Source organism: Tachysurus fulvidraco, chromosome 25, assembly GCF_022655615.1.
Source record: "Tachysurus fulvidraco isolate hzauxx_2018 chromosome 25, HZAU_PFXX_2.0, whole genome shotgun sequence".
Taxonomy (NCBI): Eukaryota; Metazoa; Chordata; class Actinopteri; order Siluriformes; family Bagridae; genus Tachysurus; species Tachysurus fulvidraco.
Genome location: NC_062542.1, coordinates 6,042,952 through 6,057,351, shown reverse-complemented (window position 1 = coordinate 6,057,351; position 14,400 = coordinate 6,042,952). Strand labels below are relative to the sequence as shown.

Genomic DNA, 14,400 nt, shown 5'->3' with positions numbered 1-14,400 from the left:
GGCGGGGGGACAGGGGAGCAGAAATTGAGCACTGGGGAATGAGAACAAGGGGTTGAATAAACACTTGGAAAGGTCAGATGTGCTTGATTTTGGATAGCAAGGTGAGGTGGATTATGAGGTTATTTGAAGTAAGGTCAACAATTTTGACCTTTTTTTTTTAGGTCCCAGACCTCCAGGCTTTAATACTTAAACCTAGCTTAGTCTGGGAACACTGAAAGTATGTAGAGCTTAAGGAAAGCAAGGAGCTGTAGTATGGAGGGAAAAAAAGATACACAATTACACTTAGCACACAATTCTTATGTTTATAACCTGACATGTAAGTGAGAGATGTTTTCATTTTGACACATGTACGCTTATGTTCCTGAAAATTCAATTAGTTTTAACATTTAATATCTTGGCATCCATTTAGCACCGAGGAAGACTTGAGCCTGATTAAATCTAAAAACATTTTAAAGGTTAAAAAGCAGAAAAGTTCTTTGATCTTTGTAATCATCTCTGTAATTCTGACTGAACATTTTTCTTGATTATGTAATTTATTAGGACTTAGGATATGCATGTTTTAAGCGGGGGGGGGACGGGGGACGGTGGCTTAGTGGTTAGCACGTTTGCCTCACACCTCCAGGGTTGGGGGTTCAATTCCCGCTTCTGCATTGTATGTGTGGAGTTTGCATTTTCTCCCCGTGACTCAGGGGTTTCCTCCGGGTACTCCGGTTTCCTCCCCCGGTCCAAAGACATGCATGGTAGGTTGATTGGCATCTCTGGAAAATTGTCCGTAGTGTGTGAGTGTGTGAGTGAATGAGAGTGTGTGTGCCCTGCGATGGGTTGGCACTCCGTCCAGGGTGTATCCTGCCTTGAAGCCCGATGACGCCTGAGATAGGCACAGGCTCCCCGTGACCCGAGAAGTTTGGATAAGCGGTAGAAAATGAATGAATGAATGTTTTAAGCAAGTTAGCATCATTCTTAATTAATGAATAATTATAATAAGATAATAATGACCGAGACCGTGGCATGTTTTGCTGACCATGCTAGACTTTCGGCAGCTACACAATAGTTTAAAGTTCACGTGTCATGTTCTGTGTATATATATTTTTGGCTTCTTCGTATTTAACGTCCTGCTCACATCTCACGCTATTGCGTATTTGCACTTTATGTAGTCTTGTGTACTGTTGTAGTCATGTCTTGCACTAATGGTCCTGTAAAAAAGAAATTTTATCCCAGTGTATACATGTGTGACCCTCGGGAGACGACGCCAGAAGCGGGGATGGAACCTTGATCTCTGCGGTAGTCTCGATCAAAGGCATAGAGAAAATCAACCCAAGATGCAGGATGAGACAAAAGGGCTGCTTTATTGACTAAATTAAAAACTAACTAAACTTACACAGGACAAATATGACTTTTGAAACAAAAACAGGCAGAATATCATGTTAATTTTAAACAGGTGAGATGGTGAAAATACTGTATAGGAGGGGCGTGGCAGGGATGTGGTACCCTAGTGATTAAGGTGTTGGGTGACCAGTCAGAAGGTTGCAAGTTCAAATCCCAGGTCTACCCAGGTCAAGCTGCCACTGCTGGGCCCTTCAGCAAGGCCCTTATCCCTGCTCTGTTCAGTTGTATAAAATGAGATAAAATGTCAGTCATTGTGGATACGTGTGTCTGCCAAATGTCATATGAAACATCTTCTATTACCCCCTCTGGTGGTCTGGAAGAGAACTGTCCCAGTAGTTCCTGACAACACGCTAAAAAAAACAATGTATTCTTAAACACGGTACTTTTTGTAACATTGATGTTAATTTATTATCTTGAAGGAAAGTTTTGTTAGGAAATACTTGCCCCAGATTTTATCAACCAAATACACTACAAATATGGTGGTGGTAAAACAAACAAAAAATGAAAACAAACAAAAAAAAAGCTCTGGTGTATAAAGCCCTGTATTTTCCAATTATAATCACATTATCACAAAAGAGATTTAGAATCTGACGATGAATAAGATGCATATCTTTGTTTCAAACCTTTTATCGTGTGTGTGTCTGTGTGTAGATTGGTACGTATGTCGTATGGGCGATTCCTGATCTGTCCTTTGCCATTCCTCTGTGGGTGATTATTCTGGCCATTTTACTGGGGTTGCTGGTGCTCGCCATCCTAACCCTAGTTATGTGGAAGGTACGGAAGCTTCTCTCTCTCTTTCACACACACACACACACACACACACACACACACACACACACACACACACACACACACACACACACACACATACACACACACACAGAGGATGCTATTAAGTCAGAGTTTATTGAGTATATATTAATATATAAATAGCATAATGTATAAAATTTTTAAGAAAGTCGTGTTCCCCAAATATATTATGTAATGAAATAAAACATGCTGCTTTAAAAAAAATTATGATCTTTAGGATGGTGTGATGTAGCGTTGATTACTTTCTAATAACATCACATTCCAAAGTTTATAATTCATCTAAATATACATCTAAAAATATGCATATTTTAGACCTGACAGCAAGGTTTATTTATTTATTTATTTATTTATTTATTTATTTATTTATTTATTTATTACTTTTTTTCATGTCCAAAGTTTTATCCTTTGTTCATTTTGTATCCTTTAGTTTGGAATAAAAATTATATTTAGAAAAAGTGCAAATTCATATGAAACGGCATTTTAAGTTTTAAAAAAACTTTAAGAATGAATTTACACACACACACACACACACACACACACACACACACACACACACACACACACACACACACACACACACACAAATAAAATCTCTTGCTATCTTTTACATGTTGTCCTTTATTTGTTTCTCCTTCTCTTCATCCTTAACCATTTCTATTCACTTATTCTTCAGTGCGGATTCTTCGATCGAGCACGGCCACCAAAAGACGACAACGTATCAGACCAGGAGCATCTGACGGCCGAGAAATCAACAGAGGCGTAAACGGAAGAAGAGGCAAAACAAGAATGTGAAAGAAATAGCCATGAAGACGGTGTGTGAGTGTTGATAGAGGGAATTTGATAGAGGTACTGTATGTCAAGAGCACCTGAAATAGCGATCCGACCCTCTCTCCCATGCTGCACTGGGATCTGTGAGCTGGGTCATTCTGTCGTTCATGGCAAACTTCACTCCAGTCAGGCATGACATGGGTTTCTGGATCTGAGTTTCCTTTTCTCAGATCCCTCAAGGGCTGTGAAAAGAGAACCATCAAACAGTTAAAGACAACAAGAGAAAATCCTGCTTCTCGTGTTATAAACAGAGACGACAATCATCACACACCCCCAGATTGAAGGATGCACACTGGGAAAATGGGATTCCTCTTTAAAGCACAGCTCACTTTTGCCTTAAGAACTGTAACACTGCTGAGAGTTTCTATGAGCTGTAAGATGAGCTTTTCCAAATCTTTTTCTTAACTGTTTTTGCAGGTCTTAAAATCTTCTGTGAGTGCCTATACACCCAAACACATACACACACACACACACACACACACACACACACACACCCATACACACACACACCCATACACACACACACACAAACACCCATACACACACACACACACACACACACACATACACACACACACACACACACACACACACACAGACACACACACACACACACACCCATACATACACACACATACACACACACACACACACACACACACACACAGACACACACACACACACACACACACCCATACATACACACACATACACACACCCATACACACACACACCAATAAACACACACACCCATACACACAAACACACACATGCACACACACACATACACCCACAGACTTGCACACACACACACACACACACACACACAAACACATTACTCCTGTATATAAACAACACAGCATCTAAATAAGAACACTGAGTACTACGGATTTTTGGGGGGAAGGAAATGGTTTCTTTCCTGAAACCCACACACTTCAAAACACAAAATCCAGAACCATTAATGGTTCTCTGACTTCTGCCCCTGTGGCAATCCTTGAAGGTGGCAATCCTTGAAGGTTCTGTATAGAACATATACACAACAGCAGAATGTTTTATATTAGAGAGGGGAACATGTAGAAAGACAGAATAAAGGAATAAAGAACCACTAAAAACTCATTAAGGACCTCCTTTTTTATTTTCTTTTAATCCCACAAAATTTTACCCTGTAAAGATATTTAATTAGAGCATGTAATTTACAATAATTTACCAGCTGAACATTTCACATCACAGGAGTAGTATATAAATTGATAAGTATGTGCAATATTGCGGTATTCGTTTGATGTTTTATTATTATTATTTTTTTTTTTTTGCTAAAATCATTTGTACACTGGCTCCTATTTTTAGAACTTGAGGTTCAGGTTGTTTTGTATATAAAGTTAAAGAGAATTATTTTTAAGCTGTATGATTGATGGATGGATGACTGGGTGCCAATGGAAAAAGAGAATCAGGATTTTTTTTCACTGTTCATTTCTTTTAACAGATAAAAACTGGCCCCAAAATAGTTATAAAGATCAACTCATCAGCATCACGTTCAATTTTATTAGAAATGATCAATTTTAAAATATATGCAGTGACTTTCGAAATTCACAGTGTACCCAAACTCTCGTCGTTATTTCTGACTGATCACTTTGTTGGTACCTGAACAGTTTTGTTCCCTATTGATTGTATGGTTAATACAGAACCAAAGCATTTCTAGTTCATTTTAATGTCACCTGCTAATAAATTTTATATTTAACTTTTCCTGAGTCTTGTGTTATTTGTGTGGAATTTTATTCAGAAAAATGTACAATTTTACTTCTCTAAGACAAAACCTGACCGAAGCAGGACTTCCTGTGTAAACTCAACCTGAGGATAAAATGTGCAGTTAATCCACATTGCAGATGCACAGAAGATACGATTATATTTGTTTTTTAGCAGCTAATGTTCAGAAATACCAGTGGGGACAATCTATCTATCTATCTATCTATCTATCTATCTATCTATCTATCTATCTAACTATCTATCTATCTATCTATCTATCTATCTATCTATCTATCTATCTATCTATCTATCTATCTATCTATCAATTACACACATACTCATTCACACAAATACAAACCCCTGAAGCACACACTCTAAAAGAATATAACAATGTAGTCTGGTCTACAAGCCAGCACCCAAACACAGACAACTAGCAACAATAAGTCAAACACAATATCCTGAACATCTGATCATTCATATTCTATATTCATATTTTATATATTTTATTCATTCTATATTCAGATTTTATACTCATTCTGTCTATATTGTATCTCATCGTCTGCATTGTTTTCTTGTACAGTATTGTGTTATTTATGTCTGTACCTTTGAGAGTCACAAACTGCCGGAACCAAATTCCTTGTGTGTGTCACCACACTTGGCCAATAAATCTGAATCTGATTCTGATAATTAAGTCAAACATCTTACAAATGTGGATAAATATTCATTTGTAAGATAAAAAGTGGATATTTTAAGATAATGGTGGTTGTATTAAATATCTAGCTGTTTTATAGCAGAAGGACAATCATCCTATGACTTAAAAAAACACAAAACATCTATAAGGTTTTTTTTTTCACACACACAACCTGCAAAGCATGGATATGGATGGGATAGATGGAATGAACATGACAAGAACATAAAGTGTGATGAGGATGGGAAACATCTGATTACTGTATCATTGTTTCATGCAATGCCTTGCATAAGTATTTGCCCCCTTAACAAAGTTTTGTTTTTCTAATTTCTTATTACATTATCGTGTCTCTCTCGGCAGGTGGCGCACAACGCCACGTTATCACCAACTTACACGCCAATAATTCCACAGAAGAAAAGGAATGACGACTTTCTAACTACATTTTACTCTTCGGGTATTTTTGCTCTATTTATTGGAACATTAGAGGCCTTTAATAGTCAGGGTAAGGAAATATTTGTTTGTGAAAAGCTTACACACAAGGGAACGTTTTTGCAAGCGCTCACCGACAAGTAATTTTCATTTTGAGACAAACTTGCTAGCAAGATTGCTAAGTGCAGGGATGCTAATTTTGCTAAACAAGTCTGTCAAAGACTGTTATTTATTTATTTATTTATTTCTCCGACTAATCTTTTTGTTTAATTTCGAGGAATACATATTAGCAGTAGACACAATTATATGTAAACATTTCTTTATACCGCACAAATAGCACGATAGCTCAAATAGCTAAGCTAAGTAATGCTAAGTTAAGCTAAGCTAGCAATGGACACAAACATTATTGTATGTATTCGCGCTTGATTTTGGTGCTAACTTCCCTTCTTTACATTTTCTCTTTATTTGTTTATCTCTAGACAAGATGTAAAAGTATGATAGTAGAATAGAATAAAGGATAAACGTTGTAAATTGGCAGTGAGATTTGGGTTTGTGATAAATACCGTTTAGTCTCGCGATACTTAACGTGACTGCTTAACACCAGGTTTGTCCCTTCAGGAGGTGAACGTGTTATGGTCTCCTGATAGATTTGACCAGTCTGAAACTTTCCACTGATGGTGTGCTTTGGGACATTTTGTTGCTGCATGACGAATTTGATTAGATGCATTTCTCTGTAAATTGGCAGACAAAATGAATTCTGCATTAATTCTTTTGCTACCATCATGAGTTACATCATTAAAGTGTAGATTAACGAACCTGTTCCAGAAGCAGCCGTGTAAGACGAAAGCGTGACACTACCACCACTGTGTTTCACAGACGAACACTCGGATCATGGACAGATCCTTACTTTCTCTAAACTTCGGAGTAAATACGTAAACATGTTTATATGAATGTGGTGGTGATGGTTGATAGTCGACCATGTCTCTGTTCTAGGAGTCCCTCATGATGGCACTAAAATCAGGCGAGGAGCGCCTCAAGGAGATGGAGGCAGAGATGGCGCTGTGAGTACCATTATGTCTATGTGTCATTTTCCATTGTTTTACCTAATGTCCTAATATATAAACTTGTGCGCATGATGTTATATGGTCCCAATATTTGCAGTCAATCTTCATCAATCAATAATGATTTCTGTGCAGGTTTGAGCAGGAGGTTTTGGGAGGACCAGTGGCTGTGAGTGCAGGAGGGCCTGTAGTGGAGGTTCCTGTGGCTCTGGCTGTGCCAGCTCTGTCAGTAGTTCGGCCCATCATAGGCACCAACACCTACCAACAGGTACATACTGCAAACCACACACACATTTTCTTAAAGTTGATTGCAGGTGATGGTAATTCCAGGTCATTCCAACTGCTTGAACATAATAGAATCATATTTAAATTTGGATGAATGTATGGATAAGTTAATCAAGATGTTTTATAAGTCAAACTTGTGGGGCGTATAAAGGCATAGCTATAATCATTTAATATCTTAAATATCTGTCCTTTCATTCAGCAAGTTTTGATTAAAAAGCGTTTCATGATTCCATTCTCCTAGCTGTTCCTAGAAGTAGCTCTTAGAAGCTAATCTGATCCTAAATAACAGTTTAAGATTATGTCTAGTATGTGTTGAGCTGAATGACTGAGTCGAACTGATTTATGTCTTTATTAGATTTTTATTATTAAGTCATCTAGCAATTTTAAATGAAGACACATGTTGCTCCTTAAGACATCTAAACCGTTCACTTGTTTCTTGTTTAGTATCTAAGACATTGCTTTGGAATTTTTTTTTTATCATTCTTATCAAATGTTTGCATGCATTTACTGTTCAACGTGCAAATATGCAAAGGTGACAAGCAGAAAATAAAAAAAATTATCTTTCTCTTCCATCTGCAGGTCCAGCAAAGCTTGGAGGCTAGAGCTGCTACGCTAGTCGGACCTCCACCTCCTACATTCGTTGGTCCAGGTAGTTCATTTATCAGTGGTTGTGTTGCTTTAAGTTATGTTGCAGCATCAGCACTGAAGTAATGTTGTTTGTTTGTTTTTAAAGCCGTACCTGCAGTGCGGCCTCCACCAATGATGAGACCGGCATTTGTTCCACACATTCTACAAAGACCAGGTAACTGGCCAACAACATATCATAACAGTTTAATCTTGTCTTGTACGATATCCTCACTCTCAGTTTATTTGTTTAATGCATCTCTCAGGTGCACAGAGAATGCCAATGATGCGTGGCCCTCCACCGCAAGGTATGCTGGCACCTCCACTGCCCCGCCCTCCTCCTCCACCACCAATGATGATGGCACCCCCAATGGCCGGACCGCCTCAGCACCCAATGTCTCCCATCGGACCACCTATGGGGCCCATGAACCCAGTGCCACCTGTAAGGGATTTTGTTTCCCTTGCACAAAAACACTAGCACTTTTGACACCAGAAAAAAAAATTCTAATTTCTTAGCAAAAGAAGATATAAGTAGCTATTCTAATAAAAAAAACAGTAGTAATTCATATTTCGTGTATTGCAAATGTAATGATTTATAAGAAAATGAAAAAAGATAACTTTATTGATTTGAAAACTATTCCTCTACAAACTTAAAGCTTTTTATTCATGAGTTTAATGCATCAGTTAAATCCATTCAATAAAGGTTGTTTTGCTAGTTCCTGCAGAAATGAAAGTCAAATAAAAATTTTCTTTTTCTTTTTTTTTTCCTGTAGCAGGTTGACACAATGACGCAAGTGGTGACAGCTCAACCTCGGCCAGTGACACAGGCACCACTTAAAGCCACCCCCAGCATTATCCAGGCCGCCCCCACCGTATACACAGCACCACCTGCTCCAAAGAGACCAGACATGAGAGCTCAGAGACAAGCACGCATTGTAAAGACTTTTTCCCACATATAGAACCTAACAGTTTAGAAGATTCTCTTTCACATGTATCTTTAAACTTTAGAGAATGTTAAATGTAAGCCATTTGTCACTAATGTCTCGGTTGAAATGGGGTTTTAAAAGAGTTATTTCATTTGAATTTATCAGTCAACTTTCAAATTAGTTGTATACATGATGGTGTCTAAGAACAAGTGCATTAATATAAGCCTTACAGATGAAACTACTGCCTGGGATACGGTAAATAAATTCACACCTACTGGCGTATCAGATTTGAGAATTTAGCAGTGCTGTGGAATACTATAATACGTCTATATGGAAAACACGCACTTCTCCCAGGTGTGCAGTTTCATAAGCATTTTTACGATATCTCATTAATTATGGTGTTTATCCAAATCGTTGGACCGCTCTCCTTAAGATCACAGCAAAACAAGCATCAAAACAGATGATCATGTTCTAGTTTTGTTTGTTTGCTGATCACTCCTTTGTTCTTACTCTTTAACTTGAGTCATACCGGTTTCGTTAATCCTTGCTGTGTGTTTGTGATGCATTTCAGGAGGAGCTGGCAGCATCAGTAGCTGAACAGCAGGCAGCCGCGTTGGCTGCTGGTCTCCTGGAGGCTAAGAAAGACAGCGCCACAGACGACAGCGTCATCGGACCGAGCATGCCTGAGCCGGAGCCTGTTCACACAGAGGTACTGAACTTTTCATCCAGTTGTCATAAAATTTATAAACATTCAGCATCACATAAGATTTGGCAGGTATGAGCCATATAATAATTAGTCACTGTGAATTAAGCTATCATGAATATTAATGCACTGTGGACATATCACAAATTTATGAGCTAGTCCACTGGATACTGAACATTAAAATGTGCCACCCAGGTGCTCGGATGCTAACTAGTTTAAAATGTGCTAACGTGATTTAATATCACTTAATCAAATAAAGTATGGTGATTTTATTTGCTAGTTAAGTGGATTAATGCAGGCTAAGGTAAATAAATGACCTTATACAAAGCTTTTCAAAAGTTGTTCCACAGTGTTCCCTAATGACTCTGGTCTTTTTGACAAAGGGTTCGGGGTGTTGGTTTCCAAATTCCCCACATCTCTGTCAAGATCAAGCATCTGTGGGAACATTTTGGAAAAATAAAAATAAAAAGGCATTAATGTTTCGGAGCAGTCTTGCTGCTGATTGTATGTACGTGATGTACATGTTTAATTGCCTGCTTGTGTAGCCACCAGAGAGCGTTACGGAGGATAAGAAGAAAGGCAAACAGGAGAAGGTGAGGAAATGCATCCGTACGGCCGCAGGCGTCACTTGGGAAGACACCAGCCTAACAGAGTGGGACACAGGTACATGGATTATCACTGTTTACACTCGAACATGTATGTACCAAAAGGTTCATGTTTTAAGTACAGTAGCTTTACACAGGGCTCTTATTTATTTAGACGACTTTAGGATATTCTGTGGAGACCTGGGTAACGAGGTGAATGACGACATACTGACAAGAGCATTCGGTCGCTACCCGTCCTTTCTGAAGGCTAAGGTGGTACGAGACAAACGCACTGGGAAGACCAAGGGCTACGGTTTTGTCAGCTTTAAGGACCCCAACGACTATGTGCGCGCCATGAGAGAAATGAACGGTGAGTGGAGATCTAGCACTTTGGAACCATGTTCACACGATGCAGATTAAGCCCAGACCCTGGGCGAAAAATGCATTTGTCACTAATTGAATCCAAGACTAGTTTTTGATATTTAAGGAAGCATAATCCTGAATTATGATGTATTCTTAGACAATTTCTAGTCACTGCATGAAAATCTCTCCTTTGTTCTTGTATGCCTACAGGAAAATATGTAGGCAGCAGACCCATCAAACTGCGAAAGAGCACATGGAAAGACAGGAACCTAGAGCTTGTACGCAAAAAGCAGAAGGAGAAAAAGAAGCTTGGGCTTAGATAAGCTCTGAGAGACTGAGTCAAAAACCATAGTGCATGTGTGAGACCGTGTTTACCTCCATCTCCTGCTGCACACAGACAGCCTCAAGATGGAAAAGACTGGAATATATTGATGTATACTGTGGTAGCGGGATATATGTGGATCAGTAACACTGGTTGTTTAAAGTGTGAAGCTTTGATTAATGACATTGGCTGCAGTACAATAGCAGGTTCTCATTTCAATCGCTCGTCCCGCTCATTAGAATGCACTGCACTGATACCTCCTCTTTTTATATTGATCTAAGTCATTTACAGTTGCTTTCAACATCCACTTTCAAACATTTAGTACTGTCGTGTTTTATCTCGATTTTTGCTCGTCCAGTTACCAGAAATAACCATCTTGCTCTTTTATATTGAAGTTAGAAGGAGCTTGTGAACAATAATGCAAAACTTGTAATAAACCTCATGTTTTATGTTTATTTTTAGTGTGTTTCATCTGTTTTCACTGGATTATTTGACTCATTAAATAAAGGAGTTAAAATTTGTAAATGAATATGATTTTTAAAAACCTGAGTAAATATGATTAAATGTGGCTTGTCACAGATATTTGTCCTTAGTAAACTACGTGATCAAATTCAAACTGTCACATACACGTGTGACAAGCAGTGAAATGCTTTGTTTTTGCATATCAGAATCAGCTTTATAGCCAGGCATGTGTTCACATGTGAGGAATTTGTTTTAGTGCCAGAAGCTTCACAGTCTAACAGAATGACATATACAGTATAATTGTATGTACACATTTACAGATGTGAAATGTGCAGTTTAAATATACATATGAAATATACATATACAAATATAGACAATTGTATGTACAAATTTGCAAGTGTATCCCAGGTTATTATGAGCCTGGAGTCAGAGCGCAGTGTCAGCCATAGTGTGGTGCCCCTGGAGCAGGTGAGGTTAAGGGCCTTGCTCAAGGACCAAACGTTGATGTCTCAGCAGCTAGTGGACTTCTGATCAGTAACCAAAAGCCTTAACCACTGAATCATGTGATCAGGGCTGGAGTGGGTTAAATCAGGCCAGTGAGCTGGTTTATCTTTTGGGAAATAGAACCAATTAAATCAATGGAAATATTAAGAACAGATACAAATAAATGTAACAAATGATATTTAATCGTCTATAAAGTATTTTGTCATTTCGCCTAGTCGAATATATTGCAGATCCTAAGATTTCCACTAGGTGGTGCATCAACATTAGAGTGGTTTTTTTTGCAAGTCTACATCTTAAAGCACATACTATTTACTGTACTACTCTCTCTCGCTCTCTTTCATTCTTTAACAGGAAACGCTACCCGAAAATAAGTTTTTGTAATTGCTTCCTCAGAAAGAAATGTTCCGTTCCCTGTCAGCCATGCATTGAATAAGATCATGTGTTTTGAAAAAGCCTCATTTCCTAATTTCAGACTGAGTCCACTTTTGCTTCAGCATGAAGCGACTTTTGCCGATAGTTACCGAGCAAAACGCAAACACACCATAGTGTCCAGGATGCAGAGAAGGGGGACTGGTAGGATTTATCATAGCTTCCTTACATACTGTATAATTCAGCTTGTATTTTTCTCTTAATTCTTTTGTATTTCCTATTTGTTACGTTTGCAGTAGAAGGTTGAGTTTTACTTTTCAAACTGTTTAACTAATCTGATGATAGATAGATAGATAGATAGATAGATAGATAGATAGATAGATAGATAGATAGACTTTGTCATTGCACATAGTACACAACATCAATTGTGCAAATAGACAAGTGCAGATAAACATGTAGCATATGTACTGCATGTTTATATAGATGTAAATGTAAACATATGTACAACATGTAATATATATATATATATATATATATATATATATATATATATATATATATATATATATATATATGAGAGAGAGAGAGAGAGAGAGAGAGAGAGAGAGAGAGAGAGAGAGAGAGAGAGAGACATATCCACACTGAATAAATATAAAGGCTATAAGATACACAAACAAAGTAGTGCAGATGTATGTAATATGTACATTGTATGTATTATGAATATATTATTCTGAATTTATTCGCATGTATTACTCAATCAAACACATTAATCAATGGAGGACTGAATGTTTTTTAAGGTTTTTTTTTTAAAGATATGTAACAAAAGAGCTTTTAAATGTATTATTTCTTTCTTTAATCATATGCTGAGTGCTGCAGCATTGGAGAATAGAGAAGTGATTATTTGAAGAAATTGGTGTTTAAAGAAGAATAGTATGTCAGTGCAAACGACAATATGAGATATTAAGATATGTTCTCTTAATAAAAATATTTGTATGAGATAAGTGAATTGAGTTAAAATGGTATAAGATAAATGAGTTAATTGAGTTAAAATGGTATGAGATAATTGAGTTCCCACTTCTTACCAAGTCGTGTCCTTGACTTAATTCTCATTTTTAAGTTACAAAGTATCATAAAACGATCTCGTTCTCTTTATTATTATTATTGTTATCATTATTATTAATAATGATAACAATAATAATAAGGTGTCACCAGTAGGGCTCCGTACTACTAGACGTTAATACGAGTTGTTTGTTTGCTTACTTCAACAAAATACTAGCAAAAACAGACAAGTCGTGTGTGTGTGTGTGTGTGTGTGTGTGTGTGTGTGTGTGTGTGTGTGTGTGTGTGTGTGTGTGTGTGTGTGTGTGTGTGTGTGTGTGTGTGTGTGTGTGTGAGTGAAGCATCCAAAATGCCGACCACTATTGCGGGAACATCCTCAGTCTATTACCCCCTCCCACCCCACCTCCCTCGATGAGAGGCGCGCGCCTGGATTCCTTTTGTGCGACCGGGCACTTCAAGGGACGACCCATTCTGGAAAACAGGGGGAACGTGGTGATCGTCTTATCGAAATAAAACTGCAGCTGCATCGAACACTGAGTTCTGTCCAGCGGAAACATTATACGAACCGTACTCAAATAATGTGGGTTGCTTTATCCGTGTCATTTGCGCTGTCGCGAACAGCAATAAATATGTCTCATACGTGGCTCCACCCGCGGGAGCTTCTATGGCGGTGTCTAACAGACCCCCAGCTTTTCCCCCTGATTGGTTCGTGTGTTTAGACGCGAAGGATGAGAAGGTTCAGAGCGGCGGCTCACATGGGTAAAGGACGTATGCTGTAACCATGCAGTTACCGCTGGAAAAATGGCAGATGATCAACTGAGTTCCTTGTATGAATCCAGTTTCAAAGCAGAGTGGGATTGTTTAAGGAAGTACTAAAGCTCCTGGACGACACTATGCTGTTTATACACTGAACGCGTCTCGCCTCCTCTTCCTCTTCCTCCTCCTCCTCCTCTTTCCAGATAGCGGTCGCGTCGTCTTCGTACGAGTTATTGCAGTCGTTTGGAAAGATCAAAATGTAAGGAAAAACTTCGATTCATGTCGTCAGGCAAAGTAGGAGCTTCGCGATCGTACCGAGGACCGTTATATACAGACAAACGCGTTGACTTAAACACAGAGGTCCTCAGCTTGCAGCTCTCTGACCAGGATCCCGGAATGGTGGTACGTGTGTTTGCTTTTGTTTAGATCTAATTTGGATGGTTAATATGCAGCGTTTATATGGGAACCAGGTTGGGACAAAACGCACGAGTCGGGGTTGTC

At 38.4% G+C, this 14,400-nt stretch overlaps 3 protein-coding genes and 1 long non-coding RNA gene across 14 annotated transcripts in view; 3 read left to right on the top strand and 1 right to left on the bottom strand.

Moving 5' to 3' along the window:
• The window catches only part of itga8 (integrin, alpha 8), an 82,635-nt gene extending 79,101 nt beyond the window's left edge, over positions 1–3,534 (top strand). The window contains exons 29-30 of the mRNA XM_027171778.2: positions 2,038–2,160; positions 2,870–3,534. Coding sequence (XP_027027579.2) covers positions 2,038–2,160; positions 2,870–2,959 — 213 coding nt within the window. The 3' untranslated portion in view covers positions 2,960–3,534. The remainder of the gene's footprint in view (positions 1–2,037; positions 2,161–2,869) is intronic.
• On the bottom strand, positions 1,323–2,926 carry LOC113659176. 2 transcript variants are annotated; one of them, XR_003444596.2, is made up of 3 exons: positions 2,805–2,926; positions 2,010–2,180; positions 1,323–1,736 (listed from the first exon to the last, which is right to left on the bottom strand). It is a non-coding gene; the product is annotated as an uncharacterized LOC113659176 (long non-coding RNA). The 2 variants fall into 2 exon arrangements; XR_007139495.1 differs by having other exon boundaries at positions 1,323–2,180.
• A 2,149-nt stretch (positions 3,535–5,683) lies between the features above and the next one.
• Positions 5,684–11,204, top strand: rbm42 (RNA binding motif protein 42). 2 transcript variants are annotated; one of them, XM_027171802.2, is made up of 11 exons: positions 5,684–5,954; positions 6,875–6,942; positions 7,078–7,210; positions 7,807–7,876; positions 7,961–8,029; positions 8,118–8,293; positions 8,628–8,786; positions 9,349–9,486; positions 10,026–10,143; positions 10,240–10,434; positions 10,638–11,204. In XM_027171802.2, exons 2-11 carry the CDS (start codon positions 6,884–6,886, stop codon positions 10,748–10,750), a joined length of 1,230 nt encoding a protein of 409 aa, XP_027027603.1. In that variant the 5' UTR covers positions 5,684–5,954; positions 6,875–6,883; the 3' UTR covers positions 10,751–11,204. The 2 variants fall into 2 exon arrangements, with proteins under 2 accessions (XP_027027603.1, XP_027027593.1); XM_027171792.2 differs by having other exon boundaries at positions 5,690–5,954; positions 8,625–8,786.
• A 913-nt stretch (positions 11,205–12,117) lies between these two features.
• arhgap33 (Rho GTPase activating protein 33) overlaps positions 12,118–14,400 on the top strand; it is a 43,614-nt gene continuing 41,331 nt past the window's right edge. For 6 of the 9 annotated variants that reach the window (XM_027171723.2, XM_027171752.2, XM_027171741.2 and 3 more), the window contains exon 1: positions 13,588–14,301. In XM_027171723.2, coding sequence (XP_027027524.2) covers positions 14,179–14,301 — 123 coding nt within the window. In that variant the 5' untranslated portion in view covers positions 13,588–14,178. Of the gene's footprint in view, positions 12,289–13,587; positions 14,302–14,400 lie in introns of those variants that run through there. The other 3 variants (XM_027171713.2, XM_027171707.2, XM_027171699.2) reach the window with 2 other exon arrangements.